The sequence below is a fragment of the Silurus meridionalis genome, chromosome 15 (assembly GCF_014805685.1).
Source record: "Silurus meridionalis isolate SWU-2019-XX chromosome 15, ASM1480568v1, whole genome shotgun sequence".
NCBI classification, from domain to species: domain Eukaryota; kingdom Metazoa; phylum Chordata; class Actinopteri; order Siluriformes; family Siluridae; genus Silurus; species Silurus meridionalis.
In genome coordinates this window covers 8891778-8919726 of record NC_060898.1, presented here as the reverse complement: position 1 = coordinate 8919726, position 27949 = coordinate 8891778, and the positions used below count along the sequence as shown (strand labels likewise).

Sequence of the window (27949 nt, the reverse complement as noted above, 5' to 3'; positions counted from 1 at the left end):
AGTAAGTAAACAGTAAATTATATATATATATACAGTGGAACCCGGTTATGTCCATGTCCTAGGGGGTTGCCATAAAGCATCGAGATAACTGATGATCGAGATAAACGGAAATCAAAATGGCGGCAATATATTAATGTGCTTGAAATTTCTTTATGTACATGATGTGCGTTAATAAATGAGAATGTGCATGCACGTGTTTTTGAAGGTTTTTACACAACAGCGTTGCCGCGATTTGTTTGATGAAGGCATGCTATAAAAATACATACAGTACATGTTTATCTGTCAGGAATCCGCCTGCCACGCCCCCTTCGGCGCCCCCTTCAGCGTGTCAGGTGCTTTCTCGGCCGCTTTCTCTGAAGCTCCTGGCTTCAATCGTGCACATATGGTGCTCGTTTAGCATCATCACCAACTCCTATTTAAACTTCTACACTCTCACCATCCGTTATTGTTGGTATATGTTGGTTCACGGCAGTTGTTGTTATCGCTCATGCGTATCCCGGTACGTGTCTTCCCACCGGCACTCTCTCACCGGCTGCGCTTTTCTTCCCAAAGCGCATCGCGGATTCCCCCCGATCCTGCCGGTGTTCATTCTATGCTTTTGCTGCTCATCCCACGTTCTCCCGTGTGCTGTTCAGCGCTGCGCTTCTACTTTCGCCTCCCGTTCATCGCATAACATTTAACAACAAAAGGCATATGTGCACTAACTAACAGCGGAGATTCACCAGTATACAATACAACACCTGTAGCAGCTGTAAGGCTTGATTTTTCCGCCACTTTCGCGAGTTCTTCTGCGGCTGCACAGTGCGGATCGATATAACGGACGGTTCCACTTCAAAAACGTCGACTTAATAGGGTTGTCGAGTTAACCGGGTTCCACTGTATATATATATATATATATATATATATATATATATATATATATATATATATATATATATTTAATCAATACAACAATAGAGATATCAACAATGGTAATCGCCTAGCTTTTTGCTAATGCTACTTGCTATTGACATGACATACTTGCTCTTATCTGCATTTGTTGTTTGACATTATATACTCAGGTGTGTTTGCATTCCCAAATTATGTCCAATCAATTGCATTTGGACTTCAGTCAATGTGTAGAAACAGCTCAGAGATGATCCAGAGAAATGGGAGACACCTGAGTTAATCTTATAGCAAAGGGACAAAAAATTTATGTCAACGTTATTTTCTTTTTTTTAAATAAATATTAAATCTTTTGCTATGTCATTATGAGTTATAGAGTGTAGACTATTGTGCACAAAAATTATGTAAAGCATTTCAGCATAAATCTGCAACATAACCCACACATGAGCTACTGTTCTACAAAGTTAACATTGTTATAATGATTCATAATAATGTTATAAAAGGTGTCAAAACACAGAGCTGTACATAAGGCTACATAGACAAAGACTGGTGAAAGTGCTCATGGTGACCCCTGTCGACTGCCAAAGTAGGCTACAATGGGCAAGTGAGAAACAAAACTGGAACAAGGAGCAAAGGAAAAAGGTGGTCAGGTTGGATGATATTTTTCTTTTTACGTCAGGTAGTGACATGGACTCCAAATATCCCAGATTCAATCTGGTCTATGGGATGTATTGGATCTGTTGCTAATGTCTTGTTGCCTGATACCAGACTACACCTTCTGAGGCCTTGTGGAGTTCAAGCCTTAATGAATCAGAGCTGTTTTGAACGAGACCTACACAATATTAGGCATGTGTTATAGTGGTGTATGTTTTTACCTTTGGTCCAGTTTGTCCAGGCATGCCTCTGGCTCCATCTGCTCCAGGACGACCCTGTTGATAAACACAGACACACTTTAAAAGCTAACCTTTTGCTTTGTGAGTAACCCTGTTTCTCTATGCTCTAAGTCCACTTCCTGTTCTTCTGGCTTGCTCACTAACCACCAGGTCGAGCCCAGCTTTCACCCACCCACTGACAGACTGCTCAATTCCCATGGCAACACAGGAGCCTCATGCTCCAGACCTAAATTACATCCCCAACCTTTGCTGACACGTTAAATCTAGAGACTATTCAAGTTCAACAACAGCTAGCACCTTTTTATGCATAAGTGACAGCAATTGTTGGTGGCTAGATGTGGGTGTCCAGCAACATGACAAATTTGAGAAGAGTTTTTTGCTTTATGCGAATATTTAGCATCTTGGAGCACCTTTACTTAAATAATTACATTTATTCAAAATGTACTGAAATATACATCAATCAGACTACATTATTTTACACATATTCATCATAATCAAAATATACAGAAACCAACACACCTAATCAGAGTAACACGCCTACTAACCTCTATTAAAAAAACAAACAAACAAACAAGATAGCTTTCATATTACTAGCATCTCCTTTTAGTGTGAATAATAATAGGGACATTGATAAATGATAAAGATATTACCGATTACTGATATTACCGATTGTGTGTGGTATATACAGTACGTGTTTGTGTGTGAGATATTATGGTTTTGTTTGGAATATTATTGATATATTTTGCCGACATATGTAATTGTATATATAAAATTGAAGGTTTGCATGGAGGATTTTGTGATTGTGCTGAAGATATGAAAACATATTAGTACTTGTGTAAGAGATAAGAGGGGTTATGTGAGGAATATTATTTAGTATTTAAAAGCAATTGCTAAAATATTTAACACGTGAATACTTTGTTATTCAAGACAGATATTACTGGATAATGATAATATTTATGCCTATGTATATTTATATTTAAACCTCTATATGAACATACCACAGAAACAGCTTTTAAAAGAAAACAAACTTACTCTTCTACCAGGCTTTCCAGGAGGGCCGATGGAACCCATTAAACCACGAGGACCCTGCACACACACATTGTTGTTTTAGAATTCCAAAATCCTCTAGACATGGAAAATGGTAGGTAATTATGACTCAAGTAGTTGCACAAACCTGATGTCCCTGCTCCCCAGATTCACCTTTAATTCCAATAACACCAGGAGGACCCTAAAAATTAAAATTAAAATAAAATATGAAGACAATATGCAAAAAAACACACCTAGAGAAAAATTAAACAGGGATCAACCATACCTGAGGCCCAGGACGACCAGTTAAACCCATAGGACCAGTTGGACCTCTCATTGCCAGCTATTCGGATTACAGACAAGATAATGCATGCAATTAGTGCAAATAATGTGTGCAAGTACAGTATGCTTATGAACTGAAATAAAGTGGATATGCCAGAGCATGAAAGCTGCTGTGACAGAACTTGATTTTCTGTGAAGTCTTGGCTAGCAGCTCTGCACATATGGATTACTCCTCAGAACACAATGTTCTAGCCTCAAGCCTTGCATGGATTTTGCTGTTTATGTATCTGATTGAAAGTGTGTGTTTGTGTGCATACCCTGGCCTGCTGCATGATAGCCTGCATCTGAGCTTCTTGGGCAGAAACTGCAGGTCCTTTATGGCCATCTCCTCCTGTGCTCATCCGGAACTAGACAGACAGAAAAATAATAGAGTAATAATTATGAATTGTTAATAATATTATTATTATTACTTTAAATGTACTAACTACGAGCCAAACTGTAAGGTCGAGGTAAACGTCTTTGTGCCAATGCTGCCACCTAGTGGCTAAACAGAGTCACTACTCTTAACGAGAGCGTGCAATACATTTATTAGAATTCAAGACTGCACCCTAGGCATTAAGGTTGCACAAGCCAGTGCATTTTTAGTGCCGATCCCAAGCACGGATAAATAGGGAGTCTTACATTAGGAATGGCATCCAGCGTAAAACATGCCAAATCAAATATGCGGATCACGAATCAGAATTTCATACCAGATCGTTTGAGGCTCAGGATACCAACGACGGCCTCAGGTATTGTTAGCCAACGGGGTACTGGTTGAAATTGGGAGGGAGAGGGGGAAGACATCTACAGAGACAGCAGGGAAAGGAGAGGGTAGGAGAGTGGAGGTTAGGGTTGGTACTTTAAATGTTGTCACTATGACCGGAGACTAAATGGAATTGGGGCAGACTTCAACGGTCATGTAGGTGAAGGGAACAGAGGTGATGAGGAGGTGATGGGTAGGTATGGCCTTAAGGAGAGGAATGTGGAAAGGCAGATGGTGATATATTTTGCTAAATGAATGGAAATGGCAGTGGTAAATACATATTTTGGAAATGATGAGCATAGGATGACATATATGAGCTGCACAAGGGTGGACTATGTTCTAGGCAGGTGATGCAACCTAAAAGAGCTTGGAGACTGTAAGGTGTTGGCAGAGGACAGTGTAGCTAGACAGAATCAGATGGTGTTCTGTAGGATGGCTTTGGAGGTGAAGAAGAAGAAGAGGAAAGTGAAGATTAAAAGAAGAATAAGATGGTGAAAACTAAAGGAGGAAGACTGTAGTGTAAGATTAGTGTCAGGTAGGATTTCAGACAGGGGCTTGGTGGTGAAGAGGTGCTGGATGATCGGGCAACTACTGCAGAAGTGATAAAGGAGACTGCTAGGAAGGTACTTGGTGTAACATCTGGTAATAGAAAGCAAGACAAAGAGACGTGATGGTGGAATGAGGAAGTTCAGGAAAGCATAAGGAGAAAGAGGCACAAAGGAATTGGGATAGACAAAGAGATGAGAAAAGTAGACAGGAGTACAAGGAGATTCGGCAGCAGGTGAAGAGGGATGTGGCAAAAGCTAAGGAAAAGGCTTATGAGGAGCTGTATCAGAAGTTGACACTAAAGAAAAAGAAAAGAATTTGTATCGCTTGGCAATGTAGAGGAACCGAGCTGGAAATGATGTGCTGCAAGTTAGAGCAATGAAGGATGCAGATGGAAATGTGTTGATTAAGAGAATAAAGAGTGGAAAGTCGTTTGGACCAGATGACCAGTAGAAGCATGGAGATGTTTAGGAAAGATGGCAGTGGAGTTTTAGGAAAGATGGCAGTGGAGTTTTTAACCAGATTGCTCAACAGAATTTTTGAAGGTGAGAGGATGCCTGAGGAATGGAGAAGGAGTGTGCTGGTACCAGTTTTTAAGAATAAGGGAGATGTGCAGACCTGCGGTAACTACAGGGGAATGAAGTTGATCAGTCACACCATGAAGTTATGGGAAAGAGTAGTGGAAGCCAAGCTGAGAGAAGAGGTGACCATCTGTAAGCAACAGTATGGTTTCTTGCTGAGGAAGAGCACTACAGATGCTTTATTTGCTTTGAGAATGTTGATGGAGAAGTATAGAGAATGTCAGAAGGAGTTGGATTGTGTGTTTGTGGATTAAGAGAAAGCGTACAAAAGGCTGCAGAGAGAGGAGTTGTGGTATTGTATGAGGAAATCAGGTGTGTCAGAGAAGTATGTGAGAGTGGTGCAGGACATGTATGAGGATAGCGGTTCAAGGTGAAGGTGGGACTGCATCAAGGATCGGTTCTGATCCCTTTCCTGATTGCAGTGGTGATGGACAGTTTGACGGACGAGGTCAGACAGGAGTCTCCCTGGACTATGATCTTTGTGAATGTTATTGTTATTTGTGGTGAGAGTAGGGAGCAGGTTGAGAGGAGCCTGGAGGTATTCGCTGGAATAAAGGGGAATGAAAGTGAGTAGGAGTAAGACAGAGTACATGTGTGTGAATGAGAGGGAGGTCAGTGGAGTGGTGCAGTTGCAGGGAGAATTTTTGGTGAAGGTGGAAGAGTTTAGGTACCTGCGGTCAACAGTGAAATTTAATGAAGAGTGTGTTAGAGAAGTAAAGAAAAGAGTGCAGGCAGGGTGAAGTGGGTGAAGAAGAGTGGCAGAAGTGATTTGTGATAGAAGGGTATCTGCAAAAGTGAAAGGAAAAGTTTATAGGACTGTGGTGAGCCATGCTATGTTGTATAGTTTAGAGACAGTGGCACTTACTAAAAGACAGGAGGCAGAGCTGGCAGAGTTGAAGATGCGGGGACTTCGATTAGGAGTGATTAGAAACAAGTTAATTAGAGGGACTGCGCACGTAGGACATTTTGGGCACAAAGTGAAAGAGGCCTGACTGAGATGGTTTGGAGGAGGGACATGGGGTATATCGGTAGGAGAATGCTGAGGATGGAGCCCCAGGAAGGAGGAAAAGAGGAAGGCCAAGGAGGAGGTTTATGGATGTGGTAAGGGAGAACATGCAGGTATTCGGTTTAAAAGAGGCAGATGTAGATGACAGGTGGGTATGAAGACGGATGATCTGCTGTGATGATCCCTAATGGGAGCAGCCGAAAGAAGAGGGAGAAGAATTCAAGACTACCCTCTTACAGAGATTTGCATTTACCCTTTTCTAGTATTAGACAAAAACATTGATTGTTTGACAAATCAGAAGATTAGCATAATGAATTATTAATTCAGGTAAATGCTATTGTGCAGAGTGTTAAGACACCCCCACAATACTGGAGTTGGAGTTGCCTGATTTATTTCATCTCATGATTTACATACCACCGTATTTTAGACTTATTACCTTGTAGAAATTTCAAATAAAGAAGGCATTTGTAGCGGAATAGGAAAAATAGGGTTATTTCACAGCTTACAAAAGCCAAAGTAAATATAAATGTAAAAATACAAATAAAATTTAACACTTATGTGCACTGCCAGATGATCTGAAACTTAGAACTGCTTAAACTGCAAAACATTCCTGGACTCAAATACCAAAGCTGAAATTCTGATTCAAGTGAAATTATAACTCATAGCGAGACTGTCCTTGTTGTAGCAAAGCACACCTGACACCACTGGGTTGATTTGGCTGATTAAATAGAATACTATCAGGACAAGGTTGAGAATTTCCAGTGTAGTATATTGCTCTAAAACAGGGAGGGCATAAATAATGCCAGCTGACTGCCTCTTTTCTACCTGCTCCTTAAGCAACATCAGAATGCAGTGTAACGGACTCGGAGGCAAGTATCAACTGCCTATTCCAGGTGCATGCTTACAGACTCCCAGGATTGACGTGTGCCATTGAGACTGATGAGTGAGAGGGAATGCTACCCATCCCACACTGAGAGCACAGATGGCTGTGGCTTCAAGCACGTGCTTTATGGACAAGAAGGCAAACACTTTTCTGTTGCACCATACAGCCCCTCCTGCATTCTTTAGTACAAGATGCTAACAAGCTGGCCCTTAATCCGGCTGGCATTCCGCAGTCAAGCTGGCACACACACACACACACACACACACACACACACACACACACACACACACACACACACACACACAAACAGAAACCTGTGCAAACCTGTCAATCTACTGTATAGGGTTATAATTAAATTACACATACAGGCAGCATCAGGACAGTCCCTGGAGGTCCTGGCAGTCCATCAGCTCCAGGAAGACCAGGGCGACCAGGAGGACCCTAGATTTGTAAACCATTATGGGTCATTAAATGATATACAACAAAATTTCAGAATTTTTTTTAACTCTAATTAAACTAGGACAGTCAGTTACTGGCTATTACCACTACAGAAACAAATAACATGCTTTCTACAGAATTAGATATAATATAAATTACTACTTTAAGTTACTTACCCTCTCTCCAGGGTCTCCAGAAGAGCCCGGGGCTCCTGATGTTCCTGGAGGACCAGGAAGACCCTAAAAGAACATTGGAGGAGTGTTATAAATACATAAACACACACCCACCCACACACACACACACACACACATGTCCGCACAGATACAGACACACACACACACACACACACACACACACACACACTTGCACATGGACATCCCTGTATTTCTCTTTTTGTAGTCAATTTACTATTCAACCAATAAACACTACTGTGAGTTTGTGTGTGTGTGTTTGTGTGTGTAAGAAAGAGAGAAAGAGAGAGAGAGAGAGAGAGAGAGAGAGAGAGAGAGAGAGAGAGAGAGAGAGAGAAAGAGAGAGAGATAAAGAGAGAGAGAGAGAGAGAGAGAGAGAGAGAGAGAAAAGACTGACTTTGACTTGTGCATGTCATCCTTATCTCCCACAGCTAACTGTGGCAGAGCCAAAGTCAAATCAATACCCTTTGTGCGCATGTGTGTGTGTGTATGTGTGCGTCTTAAGAATTCACAAAGACAGACATATTGCTGCCTTTGTAAATTTCCGAAGCATGTGTATATAATTGAATAGGAATTGTAATTTAGTTCAACAAGAATATTGATTTACAAAACACTACACACAAACACACAGTTTAAAGATATACTTACAGTTGGGCCCTCAGGTCCAGGGGGGCCTTCCACCAACATTCCCTGAAGAGGACAGAGAGAGAGAGAGAGAGAGAGAGAGAGAGAGAGAGTAATCAACAAAAGCCTAATCACTACTCTACCTTCAGGTGATTGTGAGAGACAGACAGCAAGTTAAGACAACACTGAATGATTCATAAATAGTATGCATAATAATGCATCTGTGCATGGCATGCATAAACATGAAACCCCAAGGCTCTGATGGTAAACTACTAAACATGAGTAAAACTTCACATATCAGAAACTTTGTAATATTGTTGCTATGTCACCATGTTCTTTATTTTAGTTGAATACCATGAATATTGATAAAAATAAGCATATTTAGAATCTGACACTGATTTGTCAATATCCAAATTCTCCATTTTCTTATTGTATCACATTGGTGTATATTTAAATTACTTGAATATATCCTTAGAGTTTAAGCCTCTGATGTGTTTTTCCAACCTAATTCAGGTCAACACTTTTACAGACAACACTTGTCTCCTGTTCTTTAAAAAAATAAAAAATAAATAAATACTAATAATAATTATAATAATAATGAAAATGATTGAATGCCATGTGTTAAATATGTCACATAAAGGCATATGGCAGTTGATATTAAACTTGATACCACAGTATGAAGATACAGCAGATTCTAATAATAACTGAGAGAAAAATAAATGAATTTGGAGGCATATATACATGTAAAAAATGGCTTAAATAAGTAATTATTGGTTATTTTTTATAAAGAAATAATTAAAAGCTATGCTGTACTGGGGTTGGGGCTATTAAGCCAGTAAGGAACCTCCAAAGTAGCAGAGGAGAAAACCAGATGGAGAATGGTGCATGGTGAGTTGGCCATCTGGAAGTGATTCTAGTGCTGTGAAACATTCAATAGGACTGAGCCTGGCCTGTGACCCAAAATATGGGGACATGCCACTGGGCAAAACAGGAAATGGTTTTGTAAGGAAGGACATTTTCTTAAATTGGGGAATATGTATCTGAGTGTGTGTGTGTGTGTGTGTGTGTATTAACACAGTTAAATACTGAGAATTGCATACTGAATTATTATATAGCTGACCTGCAAGTCATGTGTCTGTGTGAATGAAAACCATTCTTCTGAGTTCATTTAATAACAGACAGAATGTGTATATAGGATAAAAACACACAGTGACATTTGTTTAAAAGAGACAGCTGCTGAGCATCACCAGTCACAGGGGGAAGTAACCAGAGGAAACAAAAAAAAACCTCAGCACAATCTTACAGTGTAGTTGTCTCTTTATATATACATACATACATATTTATATTTTATTTTGTTTTATTTTATTTATATGTGAAGAATATTATACTTATAGTATACTCTGTTTTGCTGTAATAATTACTTACTATTAGTATTATATTTCCCTGTGGTACAAATAAAATATTGATCTCTATCTATCTATCTATCTATCTATCTATCTATCTATCTATCTGTCTGTCTGTCTGTCTGTCTGTCTGTCTGTCTGTCTGTCTGTCTGTCTGTCTGTCTGTCTGTCTGTCTATCTATCTATCTATCTATCTATCTATCTATCTATCTATCTATCTATCTATCTATCTATCTACTACTACTACTACTACTACTAATAATAATAATAAAAATAAATAAATGTTTCAGAGGTTTTATGGCTGGGGTGAGACAGAGAGATAAACCAGGGAAAAGGGAGGGGTGTAACCGTCCAAAGCAGGAAGGGAGAGATTTCCACTGTATGTAATTAATTAACGTCTGCAGTCTGGACTGTTTTATATTCTAGCAAATCAGAATCTTAGAAAGCTTACCACAAACCACAACCATATTTCATTGATTGAGCTCCAATCCAATTGTGAATCAAACAAGACAAAAAAAAGTTTTAAAATTATTTCAATTTTGCATGCATTTTTTACTCAAAGAGTCCAAAGTCAGAAACTGCAATTTTTGAATCTGTAACATTTTTAATTTTGAACTCTTAAAAAAATTAACGTATAGTGCTAGAAATATCTGCATAACTGCAGTTAACCTCAATGCTAATCTTCACAAAAATCCAGACTAACCCATGTTAGCCTAGTTAATTAAAACAACTTTAAACTGGTTAACTTACCAAGTTAAGAATATCTGCTAAGTATAATTAACCAAGCTATCCTAAATATCTGTACAGTAAATCCATTTATACAAGCAAAATCAGATGCATTTGTAAATATAGTTCTCTAGATTATTACTTATTACTAAGTTTCCTAATAGAACACCTTAGTGGTAAAGGAATTAAATATATGTTTTATATATACGTTTTAGAATCAATAGAAACAGCATTGTATGTTCTGTCAAAAAAAATGCAAACTTTGAAATGGGGAAGACAAAATTTAAACCATTAAAGCTGAGTTAGATCCAGTGTCAAATGAAAGATGTTAGAACTGTTAGAATAAAAAACCCATAGCCTGCCCCAACATTGCATGCTTTCATTTTTCCACCTTCAATAATAGTAGCCTACTTTGACAATTCATGCTACCGTTCCTGAGAGCTACTAAAAACCACATTACAATGAGAAACTTAGCTATAAGCCTCATAATAAAGTGTAGTTGAAGCATTTTCAGAATTTTTATACTTTTGTCTCTGAACTGTGATTATGGTGAAAAACATACAGCTGTAAAGATGTTTATCTTTCTCCGATATACATTCTTGAGTGCAGATTACCACATGAATGGATGGGCATGGTCATAAGATGGCAGATGTCCAAACTTACTGGTTCAATGATGGCTGGCTCTCCTTTCTGCCCCTTCTCTCCTCTAGATCCTTCCTCCTTCAGTAACAAATACAAGTTTAAACACACACACACACACACACACGGAACATAAATGTACACACAGCGAAGAGTTCAGATAGTTCGTTTTGTTAACTATATACTCTCTAAAACAGGTATGTTTTAAGTCAACACTGTGCTGACTTAAAACAGTCTGCCTGGTATACTGTAAAGATTAAGTAATATCCATGCAAATTTTGTGTGTTTACCTGGTGTGCTATAATGTTTTGAGGGGTACTGTACTGTTTTGAGCTGTGCTGAAAAAATTACAATACATGACCATTCATTTGTTGTGTTTAGAATCTACAGTGTTTTGACAACATTTTCTCACAAAATGCTTGTTTGTTTATGAATGATCTGACTGATTAATTAATTGATTGATTTGTTTAATCAAAATTACCTGCCTTCCTTCCCAACAATTAAATCCTAACTAAATCAGAATGTTTGAAGGATGTGGGTAAATCCAATAATCAGCTAATTGAAAACATTTAAATTGTGCAGATAATCCGCTGTGGCGACCCCTAATGGGAGCAGCCGAAAAGAGAAGAAGAAAACATTGAAATTGTAATGCTTTCAGCATACTAAGATGTGCATGCTTATTGGTTTTGACGTGTTCTGAGCACTACCTGGTAAATTCCAGTCTCGGCAGGCAAGTTTTTGTCATCGCCTTCACCATAATATTCTTTGTAATCGTTGTAAACCTTGTCCAGGTCAGAGTCAGTGAGATCTGTAATGGACTCCTCGTTAAATGAATCGGGATAATCTCCATCCTCGCCACCTTCTATCTTGGCTGTTCCTGCCCCTGCACCAGCCCCAGCACTAGCAGATCCACCACCACCACCTCCAGCCGAACTACTAACAGAGACTGAACCACCTCCAACAGAAACAGAGCTGCCCCCAACTGAGACTGATCCGCCCCCAACAGAAACAGATCCGCCCCCAACAGAAACAGATTCACCCCCAACAGAAGAAGATCCGGCCCCGACAGATGCGGTACTGCTGCTGCTTCCTCCTCCAGCAGTGTCCACACCCTCAACAAAACCATCAGTGTACTCATCCTCATAGGTCACCCCATAGCCATAGTTATCATAATTATCCACCTACAAACAAAAACACACAAACAGTCACATAACAAGCTTATGAATCTTCTTCAAATATTTTTTTTTTATCTAAATTTAACAAATATATACAATAAATGCAAACTAACTACATTCTGAGCAGTAAACTGGCAAGCTAATGTTGTTATTTTGCTGGACCAATTATTAGATATGTTACCAACCACAAATGATCTTTTTCTTAATTACATCATTTTCTGGATTTTTTTATGAAATTTTCTGGAACACTAGGAAGTTCTATTGAACTAAAATGAAAACCCAATTTGCTACACAAAGAAGATGCATATGCTCACTTAGCATCACATAAAACTTACTGAGCTAGAGCTGGTACTTGATCCTGTACTGGATGTGGAAACAGATCCAGGGCCTGTAATAGAAGTAGAAACAGAAGCAGATCCTGTGCTTGAACCAGAGCTGGATTCTGAACCGGTGCTAGAACCTGAACCAATTCTGATGTTTGTTCCAGACCCAGTGCTAGAATCAGGACCACCAGTGTTGGATGTGTGGATGCGTCCTCCTTCTCTGATTGAAGTGATGGTGTGTTTCTTCACATCTCCACCCAGATCAGGATCTATTGCATCTGGCAGGTCGAAGTCATCCCCAGTATCTGTGCCTGTGCCTGTGCCTGTGCTTGTGATTGTTAGTGAGCTGCCAGGCGAGGAAGTTGACTCGTCATAGTATGTTGTATCATACCCATGATCATCATATTCATCATATGTCTCACTGCCAGTTCCTGTGTCCTTGCTACTAGTAGAACTGCTAGTGGAGCCAACAGAATGTCCTGTTCCACCACCTACTACGGTTTCCTGGGTGAGTCAAAAGAAAAAGAGTATCAATACACAATCAAAAAAACATTCTTTGTCATTGAAATTTATGCATGTCTTGTGTTTGAAGCTTAATTAACAGGTTCCTGTACCAAAGAGCAACTAAAATGTTTACCCTTGTTATGGTTGTGTCGACTCGGCCTGAGTCAATGGTCCTGCCGGGGGTGACTGACGACTCCTCGTTCTTCTCTGCATCCAAGTCATCATAGTATGGATACTCATAATAGTAGGTGTCGTCTTCAGTGTTCTACAACATGTGTATGAATTAACCTTTATATGCTTACTTATTAGATGTTCAAACATTTTTCTTTTCAATAAACAAAGAAATTTCAAGGGTGTTCTAAATTACAGTTTTTAAATTTTTAGGAAAAAAATATTAATAAGTGTAACATATATCAGTTACAATATGTATCTTCTTTTTTTTAAACATTTTGTAAACATATTTTGATCCCCCACTATTCTCTGCAATTAACATCATCCCAAATTAATTAAAACCATACATTTATTATTTTTATATCAATGTGTTTTATAATAACTTTCATTATGGAGATATGCGACATTGGAGATGCGTTATCTGTCTACTCATGTTATTATTTTTGGTCTGATTCTCTGAATGTGATTTGGTGAATATGCTAAAACAATTTTTTTTTCAATATTGCTTTACAATTTTTTTGATACGGTGACAATATGGCTAATCAATACAATTATTATTGTAAATTATCATGCATGGATACAAATTTATAACCTATTTCAAAATTGTATTGCATATGATATGCTGATATTTACTAATGCAATAATCAATATACTCAATTTAATCTGTTATATTTGAATCTTCATTAAAAAAGTGTTTTTACAAAATTGCTAAAAGAAATTCTCTCTCTTTCTCTCACTCTCTCTCTCCAGAAGTAATTAATCAAGGTATGTTTCCTTTTAAACATTTTCTCTCATAAGAAACACTGTTCTGTTCCTCTCTGATTTAGATACACATGCCAAAAGGTTTAATAGTGTTAACTGTGTGTAAATATAATGTTAAATAGTCAAAAAAAAGAAGACGTGTATGTAATGGAACATGTATTCATAACAGAATTCTTCGCTGTAGGACTTTTGGTAATGCAATCCTTTTTATATGCAGAAAATAATTCTGAGCTGAGTTAAAATCCCTCAGGAACGTATTCATTTTCTTTAGTCTCCGCCTCCACTCTCACTGTGGCTAGTCACTCTATCAAAGGGAAATAAGATTTGTTCTGCGCATGCATGAAAACGCTAAAGAATCCAGCATTAGCATTAACTGCTAACATGGAACATGATGGCGTTTTATGTCCAGCTTACAGCTTTACTGTCCAAGGACAGTAGGAATAAACACATTTGTGAAAATATGCTAAAAAAAAAGAAGAACTATTAAGCAGAACATATCTTTAGAAAATTAAATATTAAATGTAAAACACACACACACACACACATACACACACACATACATACACATCTGTATTGCCCAAATGGGCTCTATCAAATGTAGAGTATTTTATAAAAGTTTTCAATTTAATAAATTTTTATTTAATCAATTAAATCTGTGCCAATTTAAATGGTTACTCACTTGAATCAATATGTGTGTATTTATTTCAATGTATTCTATTTTATTTTTGTAAAATATCATGAAAAGTTATTTCATATATTATTTAACCAAACAGGTATATACTTAGAATTGTTCTAAAAATGTAAACTGTTTAAATGTTGACGATCAGAAATGTTAATAATAATAAACTGCGTAAAAAAAATGACAAGCAATTTTATGTTTTGCGTTTCTTCCCCCTTACTTCAATGAAATTGAACCAAATTGTGACTTGGGTTACAAAATACCTAAGGCATTAAAAAAAAAAAAAACATTATTTTGCAGAAAACACACTGATCAAAATTAGAGAGGCTGTAGCATGGAAAAAAATTACAACAAAATTTTCTGAAGGTTGCAACAGTCAGCAATTAGTAGTAAGTGTACAGGCCTCTGCTCTGAATGACTTCAGCACATCTGCGGCCACAGGACAGCACTAGTCTCTCACACTGCTCTGGTGTGATTTTGGTCCACTCTTCTTCCAGTCTCCTCCACAGTTCGGTGACTGTAGTGGGTTTCTTGGCCATAACTTTGTCGCCAAGGATTTTCCAGAGGTTCTCTATTGGGTTGAGATCAGGACTCTGGGCAGACCATGTCATTATTTCAATGTTTTCAGTTTCAAGGAACTGCTTTACCCGTTTTGCTGTGTGACATGGAACGTTGTCTTGCATGAACACTGCGGGCTGATTGGGTGATAAACGCAGGGAAGGAACCATGTGTCGTTGAAGAAGGTTCTGATAAACATTTGCATTCACTCTGCCATGTAGCTGTATAAGAGGCCCAACTCCTGCTGCAGAAAACATGCCCCAAACCATGACACTTCCTCCTCCACTTTTCACTGACTTCTTTACACACTTTGGGTTCAGTCTTTCTCCAGTTTGTCGCCGAACATAATGTTTCCCATAGGACCCAAATAAATTAAACTTGCTTTCATCACTGAAGTGAACTTTGAACCAGTTCTCCTCTGTCCACACAACATGCTCCTCAGCAAAGCTTAGTCTAGCATTTTGATTCTTTCTGCTAATGAGAGGTTTGGTCACTGCAGAGTGGGCTTTCAGTCCAAATGCTCTTAAACGTTGAGACACTGTATGATGACACAGATCCTTACCCTGTTCAGCGCTGAACTGGTGAGCAATTCCAGCTGCAGTGTGGAAACGGCTGCCCATTGAGATCCTCTGCAGTATCCTGTCCTCTTTTGTATTTGTCTTCCGTGGACGACCAGCCTTCTTGGTGGACTTGAATGAGATTGTGATTTTGTAAAGATTCAATATTCTTGAAATCACAGATTTGGAACGACCAACTTGTCTTGCTATGGCTGATAGGGTGATCCCTTTGGCATTCATCTGGACAACCTGCTGCCGGAGGCTTTCAGTCACTTTAGAACGGCCCACCATCTTGCAGAGTAAGTGAAACTGGAAGTTAGGCTGCCAGTTAAATAGGGGTTGACAGATAATCAAGAAAATTAGCACCAGGTACCAGATTAACACCAATAACTGGGGGTTATCTGAAAGTGTTCTCTAATTTTGATCAGTGTGTTTTCTGCAAAATAATGTTTTTTTTTAATGCCTTAGTTATTTTGTGGAGAAGTTGTTCTGGTAGCATGGTATAGACAGGACAAAAACTCAGGCATGCAAGGGTTAATCAAAGAAGTGTGTTGTGTTGTGTTCTGCATCAGGTGCAGCAGCTGGCTTTAAAAAACAGACGCATGAGTGCTGACAGCATAACTTTAGAGGTGTCAGAAGCAGAAGGTCTGCTTTTCAGTGCACAGACCATACTCCACACACTGCAACAAGTCAGTTTGCATGGCTGTTGTCTCAGAAGAAAGCCTATTCTGAAGCTGTCTCACAAGAAAGCCTGCAAACCGTTTGCTGAAGACAACCGGTCCAAGAGCATTAATTTAATGTAATCATGTCCCTTGGTCTGATCAGACTAAGATAAACTTATTTGGCTCAGATGGTGTCCATCATGTGTGGCGATGCCCTGGTGAGGAGTTGTCAATCTTGCCTACAGTTAAGCATGGTGGTGGTAGCATCACGGTCTGGGGCTTCATGAGTGCTATTGCGGAAAACATGGATTCCAAAATGTATTGTGACATTCTAAAGTAGAACATGAAGCCCTCCATTCAGAAACTGGGCCAAACTGCAGTTTTCCAACATGATAACTACCCCAATCCCACCGCCAAGATGACAAGATTACAGTGGAAGAGGTTATCAGCAACTCTGCAGCTCTGGTGAATTTCATGTCCAGAAGGATTAAGGCAGTGCTAGATAACAATGGTGCTCACACAAAACATTGACACTTTGGACACAGTTTTGACATGTTCACTTCATTTGCTTGCTACTTTGACAATAATGGCTGTATGTTGAGTTATTTTTAGAGTAAATCTTTCCAGTTTTCATTTCTATATTATAGTCCCTTGAGAACATGTAATAAAATGTGAAGGGCCCACTCACTTTCATGAGATTTTGTATATGAAAGAAAAACAGAATTAGACTTTCTCTTTGGAGTGGACTATATATACATGCCAAAATATAATTTATACCACCATATAATGATTGGGAGGGTCATAGATTATGATGTACATAATTTTCATACCTACAATTTTTCTTTCTTTGTCACCTATGTATAATTTTAAATTTTTAATACAAATATAACTACAAATTTCATAAATGTATATTAGTTAATATATATGTATGTGTAATACATCAATGATAGAGACTTAAAGACAGGCAAGGTTTCTGTTGGTTCACTGAATAGAGGAAAAAACAATACCTAAAACTATGTATTAAAAGCTGCTTTGTGTGTTTAGAATGAATCCCTAGGTATTTCTAAATATTTGAGAACTTTCCAGCAGACAACCATCTGTATTTGACCATGTTTAGAGAATACTTGCATGTTTGTCTCTTTATGGTTTGTGTCTTCAAGGATGCTCAAAAAGCTGTGTTTAGGGGTAAAATACTTGTGTATATGCATTTTATGGAGTATGTTTGGAAATTAATAAAACAATTACTGGTTAGAGTATGTACATAAAAAAAGTCTATCCCAAACTATGACCTTTTAGGAATGTTTAAATGAATTATTTAGTTTATAATGTATCTCATGAAAACAGACAATATTGTTTATGACTACTTAAAGTCTATATGGAAAGAGCACTCAAATGCACAGAGACAAATCCCATATTCATCACTGGTACGAGAGTGAATGAAGAAAACACTCACATATTCGTCTGTGTTTGGGTCCTGGTTTTGTGGCTGCTCCTGGGCAGGAACCTCACAGTCTGGGCTATAATGTTCACAGTAGTCATATGCAGCACGATGGTCTGCAATAATCATCAGCTGCTGAATATCACCCTGCAAACCAAACACAGAAAGAACATAAAAAAACCGCAGTAAAGGAATTTAGTTTCAAGAAGCACAGATAAAACATTGAGAAACAAAGGGCAGAATGATGACCAAAAACACAGAATGCAACTCACCTTGCATGCAACACAAAGCATATGGCAGCAGTGATCATTAAATCACAGCAGAGTTAAAAAAACCATTAAAAAAAGAACAAATCCTGTTAGCTTTTGGCTGGCATTAAAATCCAAAAGGGGGAAATGTATGGACACAATCTAGAAGTCACAGTCACAGTTAGTAAAAGTACATCTATTTTTCTTAAAATGACTAGACAATTAAAAATGCCCAACAATTCTAGCACTGTTGCAATTAATACTGAAATAAAGTATGATTTCCTCCTAGCACAGGAAACAGAAAGTAATAATTCCAAAACAGGATTTTAGGCTTTGGAGTGTGATCCTTTCAAACAGCTGATCGAGCACTCATTCCATAAATCTCTCTCTCTCTCTCGCTCTCAATCTTACATTTATGCAAAACGTAAATGACTAGTACTATATACTATACCTCTCTCTCAAGTTTTCTCTGTCTCGCACTCGCACTCTCACAAACACACACACACACACACACACACACACACACACACACACACACACACACACACACACTCACACACATTCCCTAAAACACAGAGCACATTCCTTTATACACTGCAATTACTTGATCAGAGCAGCTGACTTGCATTCAGTCACATCTCTTGACTTGGTGTTTATTATTCAGTTATAACAGTTTACAGAATCCTGCTCTCTCTCTCTCTCTCTCTCTCTCTCTCTCTCACACACACACACACACACACACACACACACACATTCTGGAATGGTGACATTTGGAAACTCTCCGACTCAAAGACATCCCGGCTTAAAGTACATTGAGTTTAAACTCAGCTGTGAAAATTAATGAAGGCACTGACATGTTTTTAGATTTCGGCATGAACCAACTTGTATGCACACACATACATACACACATACATATCATCTAATGAGGAAGATTTACAAGGTTCACTGAGAGGAGAACAAGAAAGAGAGTAAGTGAGAGAGAGTGTGAGGTAGAGAGCAGAAGCAGGGAACAGAAGGCTCTCTAGGCTGAGCGGAGAGTGGGGTCTAATGGAAAAGTTTAAGTAGAATATCAGATAATATTCTACAACACAGAGACAGCTCAATCTCACAGTGCACACGTGGAACAAGTGAAAGAAGTGGAATTTTGTTAGCATTTGTACCTTTTTCCCTCTTATAGAATACAGTACATCTGAGAGAAAACAAATTCCCCCCTAAGCTGCTTGAGGATATTTAATAATTTACAATTGACAGAGTAATAACATAAAGGTGTTATCATATATATTTTTTTATTCTTGTATTAGCATAATGCATGTGTGCATGTTTTTATACCTTTATGAGGAATAAAATGCAATAAATGTCATTATAATGGTGACGCCCTTTAAGAACCACTAAATTGCCTCTTGTGAAACACTTGCAAGAAGCACATGGTAGCTCAAGATGCATTTTAAACCATTTAAAGAGAAACAATCCTGGCAAGAAAGGTGTGCTCCAGCACAAGAAAACTGTTTGATATTTAAAATTTTCAAGTTAAAAAAAGTTAAATGCTTGACCCATTTTTTATTTATTAGGAATTAAAAGCTTAACACAAAATTTTAACCCATTGCAAAAGTCTACTAATTGCATTAATAACGCATTAGAAGAACAATCATTCGAATAATCGTAATCTACTACCAACATAATAGCTAGTTGTAAACTAATGTGTGTGTTAAGATATATGCATGTATATACATCTGTACACATTGTCTATGATACATTTAAAACACAGATCTAACGTGACACAAAACACCTGCGCATGTAGTTCATCTCCTGTCCACCAGATGGCACATGAGAAAACATAAACTCAGACCGCAGTGAGCCAAAAGGAGAGCAAGTTCCAGAACACGCACGCACACACACACACACACACATGGCTTTAAAACTACTGTGTCTTTTTGTAGACACACACACAGAAACAGGAGACCTTAAACTTTCTGCCAAAAACAACAGTAATGCCCACCAATTCTCCGCTCTCTGCATCTCACATTTCCAGCCCCTCAGCAGGGACTGTGAGTCTTCAGGGATTTGCCCTACTTCCTGTCTGCACTGCTGACCGGACGGAGGTGCATTGTGGGAATGCTGAACTTTGCATTTTTGCCAAGAGCTGAGAAAAATTGCAGATGGCCTGCTTCAAGACTTCAAGACTTCTGGGCAAATTAGAGACACACATCTGTAATGAATTATTCTAATTCAGATCTTCGGCAGAAAAAATCCAGCTGTCCATCCTTCAATCCGCCCATCCGTTCTTTTTTTTCAGTCATCCTTAAACAATTTCTTGTCTGAGTGATTGTTTGGCGTGTGCAAGGTTTAGTATGTGCACAGCTTATGTTAGCTCACCCCAGCACTCAAGAAAACATGATTCATGGCATGTCACCAGAAATGTGCCACAGCAAAGGCTAAAAGTAAGTAAAACATCTAGTAAATGAAAGAAAGGTCAAATAAAACAATAAAAGCTATGTACTAAACTTATGAAATATGCAAGAGACCTGTATAGAGCACTGTTACAAGACCTGGGATGAAACAGCACAGTCAACATTATCTAGACTTGCGTTCATTGTGAATTTAAAATTATTCAGCGTTGAGCAAACTTGCTGAAAGTTAGCTATCAAGGCTAGCAGGATTAGCTACGTTAAACAGCATGATGGATGAACAGTGCAGTGCTGTGCTGACATTTTCAGCAGTAATCCTGTTTACCAAAACAGTTCCAATGGAAAGTCTGCTGACAATCTGTCTGTGTGCAGCACATATGCATAGTCGGCATCCTAGTACAGTATAGAGGCTTCTTGCTGATGATTGACAGAACAAAAGAACAGAGAGTGGGAGAGTAGAAAATGAACGATAGAAAAGTCAGAGACATAGACAACACAGAAAAGTAAGGCACAGAATGAGAGAGAAAGAACAAGCGTAAATCAAATTTAAGTCAAGTATGACTTGATGTTTTTTCCTGTGCTGGATAAAATACACACACACACACACACACACACACACACACACACACACACACACACACACACACACACACACACACACACAAAGGGTGATAGATGTGAGTTGCATGGAAAACTCCAGATTGCAGATGATGTCATGAAACAAGACTGAAGTTCAAAGCCTGAACATGTCATACTGACCACAACTTTCCATGCAGAACACCTGATTTTTCCATTTTACATACCCCCTCTTTCTTAATTCTTCCTTCCCTCTCCCTCTTACTCCCAATCCATGTTTCTCCCCCACTCTAAATGTTAGGTAATAAATCCAATCTTCACCACTATCATATAGGAGGTTTTATTTTGTTGGTGGGGGTGGGGGGCAGTCTAGCTTCACAGTGCTCCCAGACTTCTAACAATCCATAAGAAAACAAGGAGCTACTTTTCTGTTAAATAAAAACTTTTCAACCTTTAGATGTTAATGAAAATCTTTTATTAATTCTTTATGAGCATGGTAAAGGCAATAAAACTACAGAGACACACACACACACACACACACACACACACACACACACACACACACACACACACACACATGATATAAATATAATTCTTGTCCAGAGGGACATACAAAAAAAATCATTTGAGTCTCTATTAATGAATAAATCTAAATTGGTACGCTAGATTACAAACTTAATAAAAATCAGACTCTTGATTTCTACAAAGCAAACTTGGAAAGTGATAATTATAATTATTATTATTGTTATTACAATTATTAACATAACCAAGAGAAAATATTTTTTGCACACACGCACACCAGCACGCACACACACACACACACACACACACACACACACACACACACACACATACACACACACCAAATACAATCGCTCCTCCACAGTGTCAGGTAGTGCAAAGCAATGTGTGTGGGGAACACACACAAATATGAGTTAAGCATAATGCCAAACATGCAAACACTTTACAAGTAAATTTGCTTACTAGGAAAATTTGGCAGTCATGATGTGCGTTTGAAGGTGCATGAAAGTAGTTTTCTCACCTCAAAAACTTCTTCATCCAGTATGCGTGTACCAAACACTACAATGCCTTTAGTGTCAATGACGGGGTTCAGGCTTCGTGCCAACTTGCGTGTTGTCTGCTTCTTACAGTCTACGATCAGCGTAACACTCTGCTTATGAACGCTAATCGCTACACGGTGCCACCTACACACGCACACACACACACAAACAAGCACACATTTAAACAAAAGGACATTTTGCTTGTCCCATGACAGAAAATGCAGCTTTAATATCCGAAAAACAAAGAAGCCAAATGGTTTCCTTTTGGTTACTAAGGTTAATGTCAGGGTATCGTTAATCATTAACGATATTATGGATATTATTTTATTTTTGTCCATGTGTAGTGCTAAAGTACTACACATGGATATCACATATACACATCTAGTTCGGGGGTATGTATGTGCAAGGCTTAACCTGAATCATAGATGATTACATAGTATATCAGGTAGCACATCAGCTTTTAATGACTTACCATTTATTGCTTATTTAGGGTCATACTATATCATATATAGTTACTTGAACTGTGTTTAGTTTAAATATTAAATATTATTTTTGGTTTTTTTAGAATTTGAAACAATCAGAATTTAATTCCTTTGTCATAATTCATTCATTTCCATAATTTTTACAGAATTTTTCACCATGTGGATTTTATTCGTCTTACCACTTCCCTTCAAAAATTTATTTGCAAGTATGACCAATATCTAAATATTAATTATAATATGTCTTTATGCTGTTTAATGTTATATTAACTTTTTAACTTTATAACCTCTTTGTCTACGTAAAGCGCTTTGAGACAATACCCCTGTTAAATGCGCTATACAAAAAAAATTATTAGAATTGTTTCAAAACGCAACATGCGGTTTAAACACCACTTTGTTACAATGTGCACAATTTAAATGTAAATTAACTAAAAAAACACCTTTGCTAATTCTCTTCTAACAAAAATACTTTTCAGGGAACAGTACAATTAAACAGAACACAAACATAAACAACCATCTAAACTAGATCACATAGTTTTCCTGCTTAAATATGATAAAACTTTTGTACTTAAGTTGACAGGTAACAGTTAACAGTTGAACAGGTTTTCTAAAAAAAACCTAAATAATGACATGTACACAAAATAAATGAAAATGTGAATTTATGGACTGTGTGTGTTTGCACATATCATACTTTCCGTCAGCCAGGTTTACTCCTCTGAAGAGAGGGTAGTCCTCAGGGCCTGGCTTTCCAAGGTGGTCCTCATAGAGGAAGACAGGTGAACGGCCCACCTCAATACCCAGCTGCTGCATGCCCTGTTCATTATAGATGGAGAGCAGGAATGCCTGGCTGCCCTTATTTGGTCGCACAGTTGCCACGATTGAGAAGTCTTCTGGAAAAACTGAAGCTACAGGCATATACAAAACAATAAAATGTCAAATAATTAGCAAATTAGTTATTTCCTACGAGAAAGGTTCCGGTTAATGTGCCATTTCATAGCATATTATATACCTAGCTGGAGAAATTATGTAGTCGCTTTAACATATGTGATTCCTGGAAGTAACTTGTCTCAGGAATACTGTTAACCATGTAATGTGTCATTTTATAATTACATTCGAAACTGTAATAATTAAAAAAAGTTGCTGAATTTTTACTTTTTTCGGTTTAATTTACTTTGCCTGTTCTTCTCTACAGTAGCCAAATTACAGTTTTAAGAAGTATTTTGTATGGTCAAATGCAGAGCTCAGTGTGCACTGAAGTTGTAAATCTGAATGACTGCATCTAATGAAACCCATTTGCAAAATTAATTAGCAAAAATTCATTTGATTGACTGAGTGCTGAGGCTGTCTTCTATCTTTAGTCTATACTCTCAATTTTTTGTTTCTTACATACAGTATGTGACTTATTTTCAGTATTGGCGTGGATAAAAATATACTGGTTATTGCCAAGAATAAATTACACTTCTCCGAGAGTGACTAACTTATACAAAAAAAAAAAAGTTGCTTTTTTCCCACCTCTATATTTTGAAGCAGGAATTGAAAGTGATGAGTTATAAATGTTTTAAATATTCATAAAATGATTCTGTTTAGCATAGTAAATAGAAACAATGTTGTGACAAGAGCACTGATAAAGTGTTCTTGGCTATGGGAAACTCAGAGAACGTTTCCACAACAGTAAGAGAGAAAGAGGGAGATGAGCACACACTCCTCATGAGACAATTTATTACTGTAATATGTCTACAAGACAGAAAGAGAGAGAGTGAGATAGAGAGGGAAAGTGTTAGGAAGAGAATAAATGTGTTTATTAGAATTATTGCAGGATAGTATGTGCTTGTATAAGCAAGCAACAGAAATAAAGAAAGAAATAATAGAGGGATGTGAAGAAGTACAGGCAAAACAGCTTTGAACCAGACCAAAAAAAAGTGAAAAAGAAAAGAGAGGGTGGAATGAAGCAGTCTGACTCTTTAAAGAGAAAACCAGACATGACTGCAATCTTAGGATTTTCCTTTGTAAATCACCCACACACACACACACACACACACACACACACACACACACACACACACACACACACACAGAATTTGGCCAAACAGATGCTGCTAAGACCTCTGGGATATTGTAAGCCCGTTAAAAGGAAGTTGGTTGCACACACACACACACGCACACACACACGTGTGACCAAAAGTTGAACAAGACAATTTATTTACTGTTTGTAGCAGCACTCAGCTCTAAAAGACCGGAAGAGAAAATAGAAAGGGAAAAAGAAAAAGAGAGAAAGATAGATAGATAAAGAGAGACAGACTCTAAGAGGCAGAGAGAGAGAGAGAGAGAGAGAGAGAGAGAGAGAGAAATAGGGGGTGGGGGGGTGGAAGGAGCACCAGGTCCATGTGGAGAGTCTGGCTTTCTCATTATCCCTCATTTCTCTCCTCCTTCAGTCTCTTAGTTTACTTCACCAAAACTGTGCAGCTTGTTCGTGTAACAGCACACTCTTGCATTCTTGACTTATCTTCAAAATAGTTTCCCCCCTCATTTTGGAGGATGTGTGTGTCTGTGTGTGTCTGAGTGTGTGTGTGTGTGTTCTGTTCTGATATTGTGATATGCAATGCAGCACCGACTGACGTTTTGTGCAAATGTAGCTTTGTACCTTCTTAACAGTGTCTTATGTGACAGTGGTAGCTTTGTTTGATTTGTTAGTGGGTAGTTCTAAGACAAGAGGAGTTTTGTTTGTCTGGGCCTAGTGGCTGTCTGTTCTGTTTTAAGTATTTTAGGTATGTTCCAGAAAGCCAAAATGCTGTTTTGGTGTTAAACATAGTCAAAGTAAGGTTCAGGAACATTTACTAAAATGTTCTAAATAAACTGAATGATTTTCTTGTAGCTTTGAAGAAGGGACATTAAGATAAATGTGTAGGGACAAGGGATTGACAAAGTAATGTTGCATGATTATTTCATTAACAACTAGTTATTAAGAACATGTTAAATAGCTATTGGTTTAAAGCTTATGGGTTTAAGTTAATTCTAAGAGTTTGTTATATGGGTTAGAGTTAATATTATGGTCATGTTCATCTTCTCTGTGAAAATGCAGGGATAAAATTAAAATCATTGATAGACAGTTAAACCTACAGTCTTACTCTACCAAAGACTTTTTAAGACTAACTGGACACTTGATCAAATGTCATTAAATCAGAATTGAAAAAAATCTGGAATTTTTATGGAATAGTTATTTTAGTTCTTTTTATGTAATTGATAACAATGAGTCAACTATAATAAAAATCATTAAAACATCCTCACATTTAAATACCTTTGCCAGGGAGTGTACAAAACCAAGAATAAGCATATAGCTAACTTTTACCCAGAGATAGTGGCAACAAGAGTAGTGTGTGTCTATTTTAAACCACAGAATGTAGAGCAGTGTTGTGACTCCTAAATTTTAATCAAGGTCTAAGAATATGTGTGTTTGGTTTGTATATTTCTGGATTACATTGCAATTTCTGGATGCCAGTTGCCTAATTTGTGTTTTGGTCAAATTAAAGTGAGTATTTTGGTTAGCAAAAATAAAAAGGCTAATAAAATGTTTTGAAAAGAGACTTCCTTTAGAAGTCAAAATGCAAACTGCTCTAGTTTGGTGTATAAAGATTTTTTTGTGTGTAGAATTAAAGCAATGGCATTAATTAAAAAATAAAAAGGCATTCTAATTCATTACAAACATCGTGAAGCTCATTTCAAGTGAAAGCTAAAAAGCACTTAATGGGCTTTAAAGGAGGTTTAGACAGCTGCTAAATCGCATCTTCTACAAGCTTCACTTCTGATTATACACCTAAACTTTTCCATTACAGTTTGGCTGTCTTCGTGGTGTCTATGTTTTGCTTGAGGCAAGAATGCTGGCAACTTTAATTTAGCATTATAGGTTGTGTCCCTGCATGTGTAAGTCTCAGTGTAAAAGAGAGAAAGCATGTCTATATAAAGTGAAAAGAAAGAAAAAAGAGAGCGGAAAGGGTGCTAGAATGACCTCAGTCTGTCTGTGGAAAACATTAGTACACAATCCCATAGTGCTGCTGTTGGAACACACACACACACACACACACACACACACACACACACACACACACACACACACACACACACACACAGAGAGAGAGAGAGAGAGAGAGAGAGAGAGAGAGAGAGCGAGAGAGAAAAGAGAAACCAGACACTCTAAACTGAGCTGAACGGTCTCTCTGTCTCCCCGTTCTTCTTTGCTCAGCTTCTCTGTCTTTTTCAGTTAGTCTCACTTGTTCTTTCCCTTCTCTTTTTCTCTCTCTTTCTCTCTCTCTCTCTCTCTCTCTCTCTCTCTCTTGCCCCTTCCCCCTCATTCAAATTCTTTGGATTGTCTCAGGTGCATTCCTGCTAAATTGAGAGTCTGGGGCAGTTTTATGGCTCAGTGTTGTATTTTTGAGCTATAAGCAATAAAAGGTCTATAGAACACATACATGTCCATCATCCACAATCTCCAAACTAACCCCCTTTCCAAGCCTTCATTACCACCCCCCACCCTAACACACTCACACACACACACACACACACACACACACACACACACACACATGAAAGACTGAAATGCAAAGCTAGGTTGATAAAAAAAAAAGACAGAGAGAGAGAGAGAGAGAGAGAGAGAGAGAGAGAGAGTGTGTGTGTGTGTGTGTGTGTATGTAATAAAGAGGCATGTGTATTTGCCACATCAGCAGAAAGTTCTGAAAGTGTGGTTTCTCTCCTCTTTCTTTGTCTAATTTCCAGTGCTTGAATCAAAAACCCTTCCCACTTTACTACAATTGTTCTTGCCTAAACACACATGCAGAATTACAATTATGCCAAGGTTTTATGACATTATGATGGCAGGTTATTCTTAGCCAAATACATCACTAATAGATAAAAAAGAGACACAAAACCTTATTTCCAAGTAATATCAGCTGTTTGTCAGCCATTAGTTGGGACTTGTTGAGCATTTTAGTTTTCTTTACAAGAGTGTGGGGATGTGCAGGTGTGTGTGTGTATTTGTGTATGTATTTGCTACTCACATGGGTAGAGCTGTTTGGTAGGAGCACTAAGCTGAGCATCTTTGCTTACTCTGTAAGCTACATCAGGCACTTTCGATGACTTCCTGTGTGTGCAGAAGCCTGTAGTTTTTGTTACACCATCAGGCAAACTCGGAAAATCTAAAATCTTCAGAAGGTCAGCTGAGAGAGACAAACACACAAATATACAGTTTACAAGAAAATCATAATTTACATAACAATACACAAGTGTCTTGGTTTTAGATAAACATGTGTCAAACGTTCAGCCTTTTTTCCCCACAGAGAGGAAAAAGACCAATACAAAAAAAGATGCATGTTGCAATGATAGGTCCACACACCAAAGGTCAAGCATGATTTAAAAGTACATTTAGATTACTCTTT

General features: G+C 38.0%; 1 protein-coding gene across 2 annotated transcripts in view; it reads right to left on the bottom strand.

Annotated features, from left to right (window-relative positions):
* Positions 1–27949, bottom strand: part of col5a1 (procollagen, type V, alpha 1) — a 77112-nt gene that overhangs the window by 27839 nt on the left and 21324 nt on the right. For both annotated transcript variants that reach the window (XM_046868453.1, XM_046868454.1), the window contains exons 2-17: positions 27572–27730; positions 23215–23428; positions 22026–22188; positions 17770–17901; positions 13061–13192; positions 12436–12927; positions 11633–12106; positions 10950–11006; positions 8182–8223; positions 7519–7581; positions 7271–7345; positions 3404–3493; positions 3091–3147; positions 2953–3006; positions 2811–2864; positions 1761–1814 (exon numbers count right to left, since the gene is read on the bottom strand). In XM_046868453.1, coding sequence (XP_046724409.1) covers positions 1761–1814; positions 2811–2864; positions 2953–3006; positions 3091–3147; positions 3404–3493; positions 7271–7345; positions 7519–7581; positions 8182–8223; positions 10950–11006; positions 11633–12106; positions 12436–12927; positions 13061–13192; positions 17770–17901; positions 22026–22188; positions 23215–23428; positions 27572–27730 — 2312 coding nt within the window. The remainder of the gene's footprint in view (positions 1–1760; positions 1815–2810; positions 2865–2952; positions 3007–3090; positions 3148–3403; positions 3494–7270; positions 7346–7518; positions 7582–8181; positions 8224–10949; positions 11007–11632; positions 12107–12435; positions 12928–13060; positions 13193–17769; positions 17902–22025; positions 22189–23214; positions 23429–27571; positions 27731–27949) is intronic.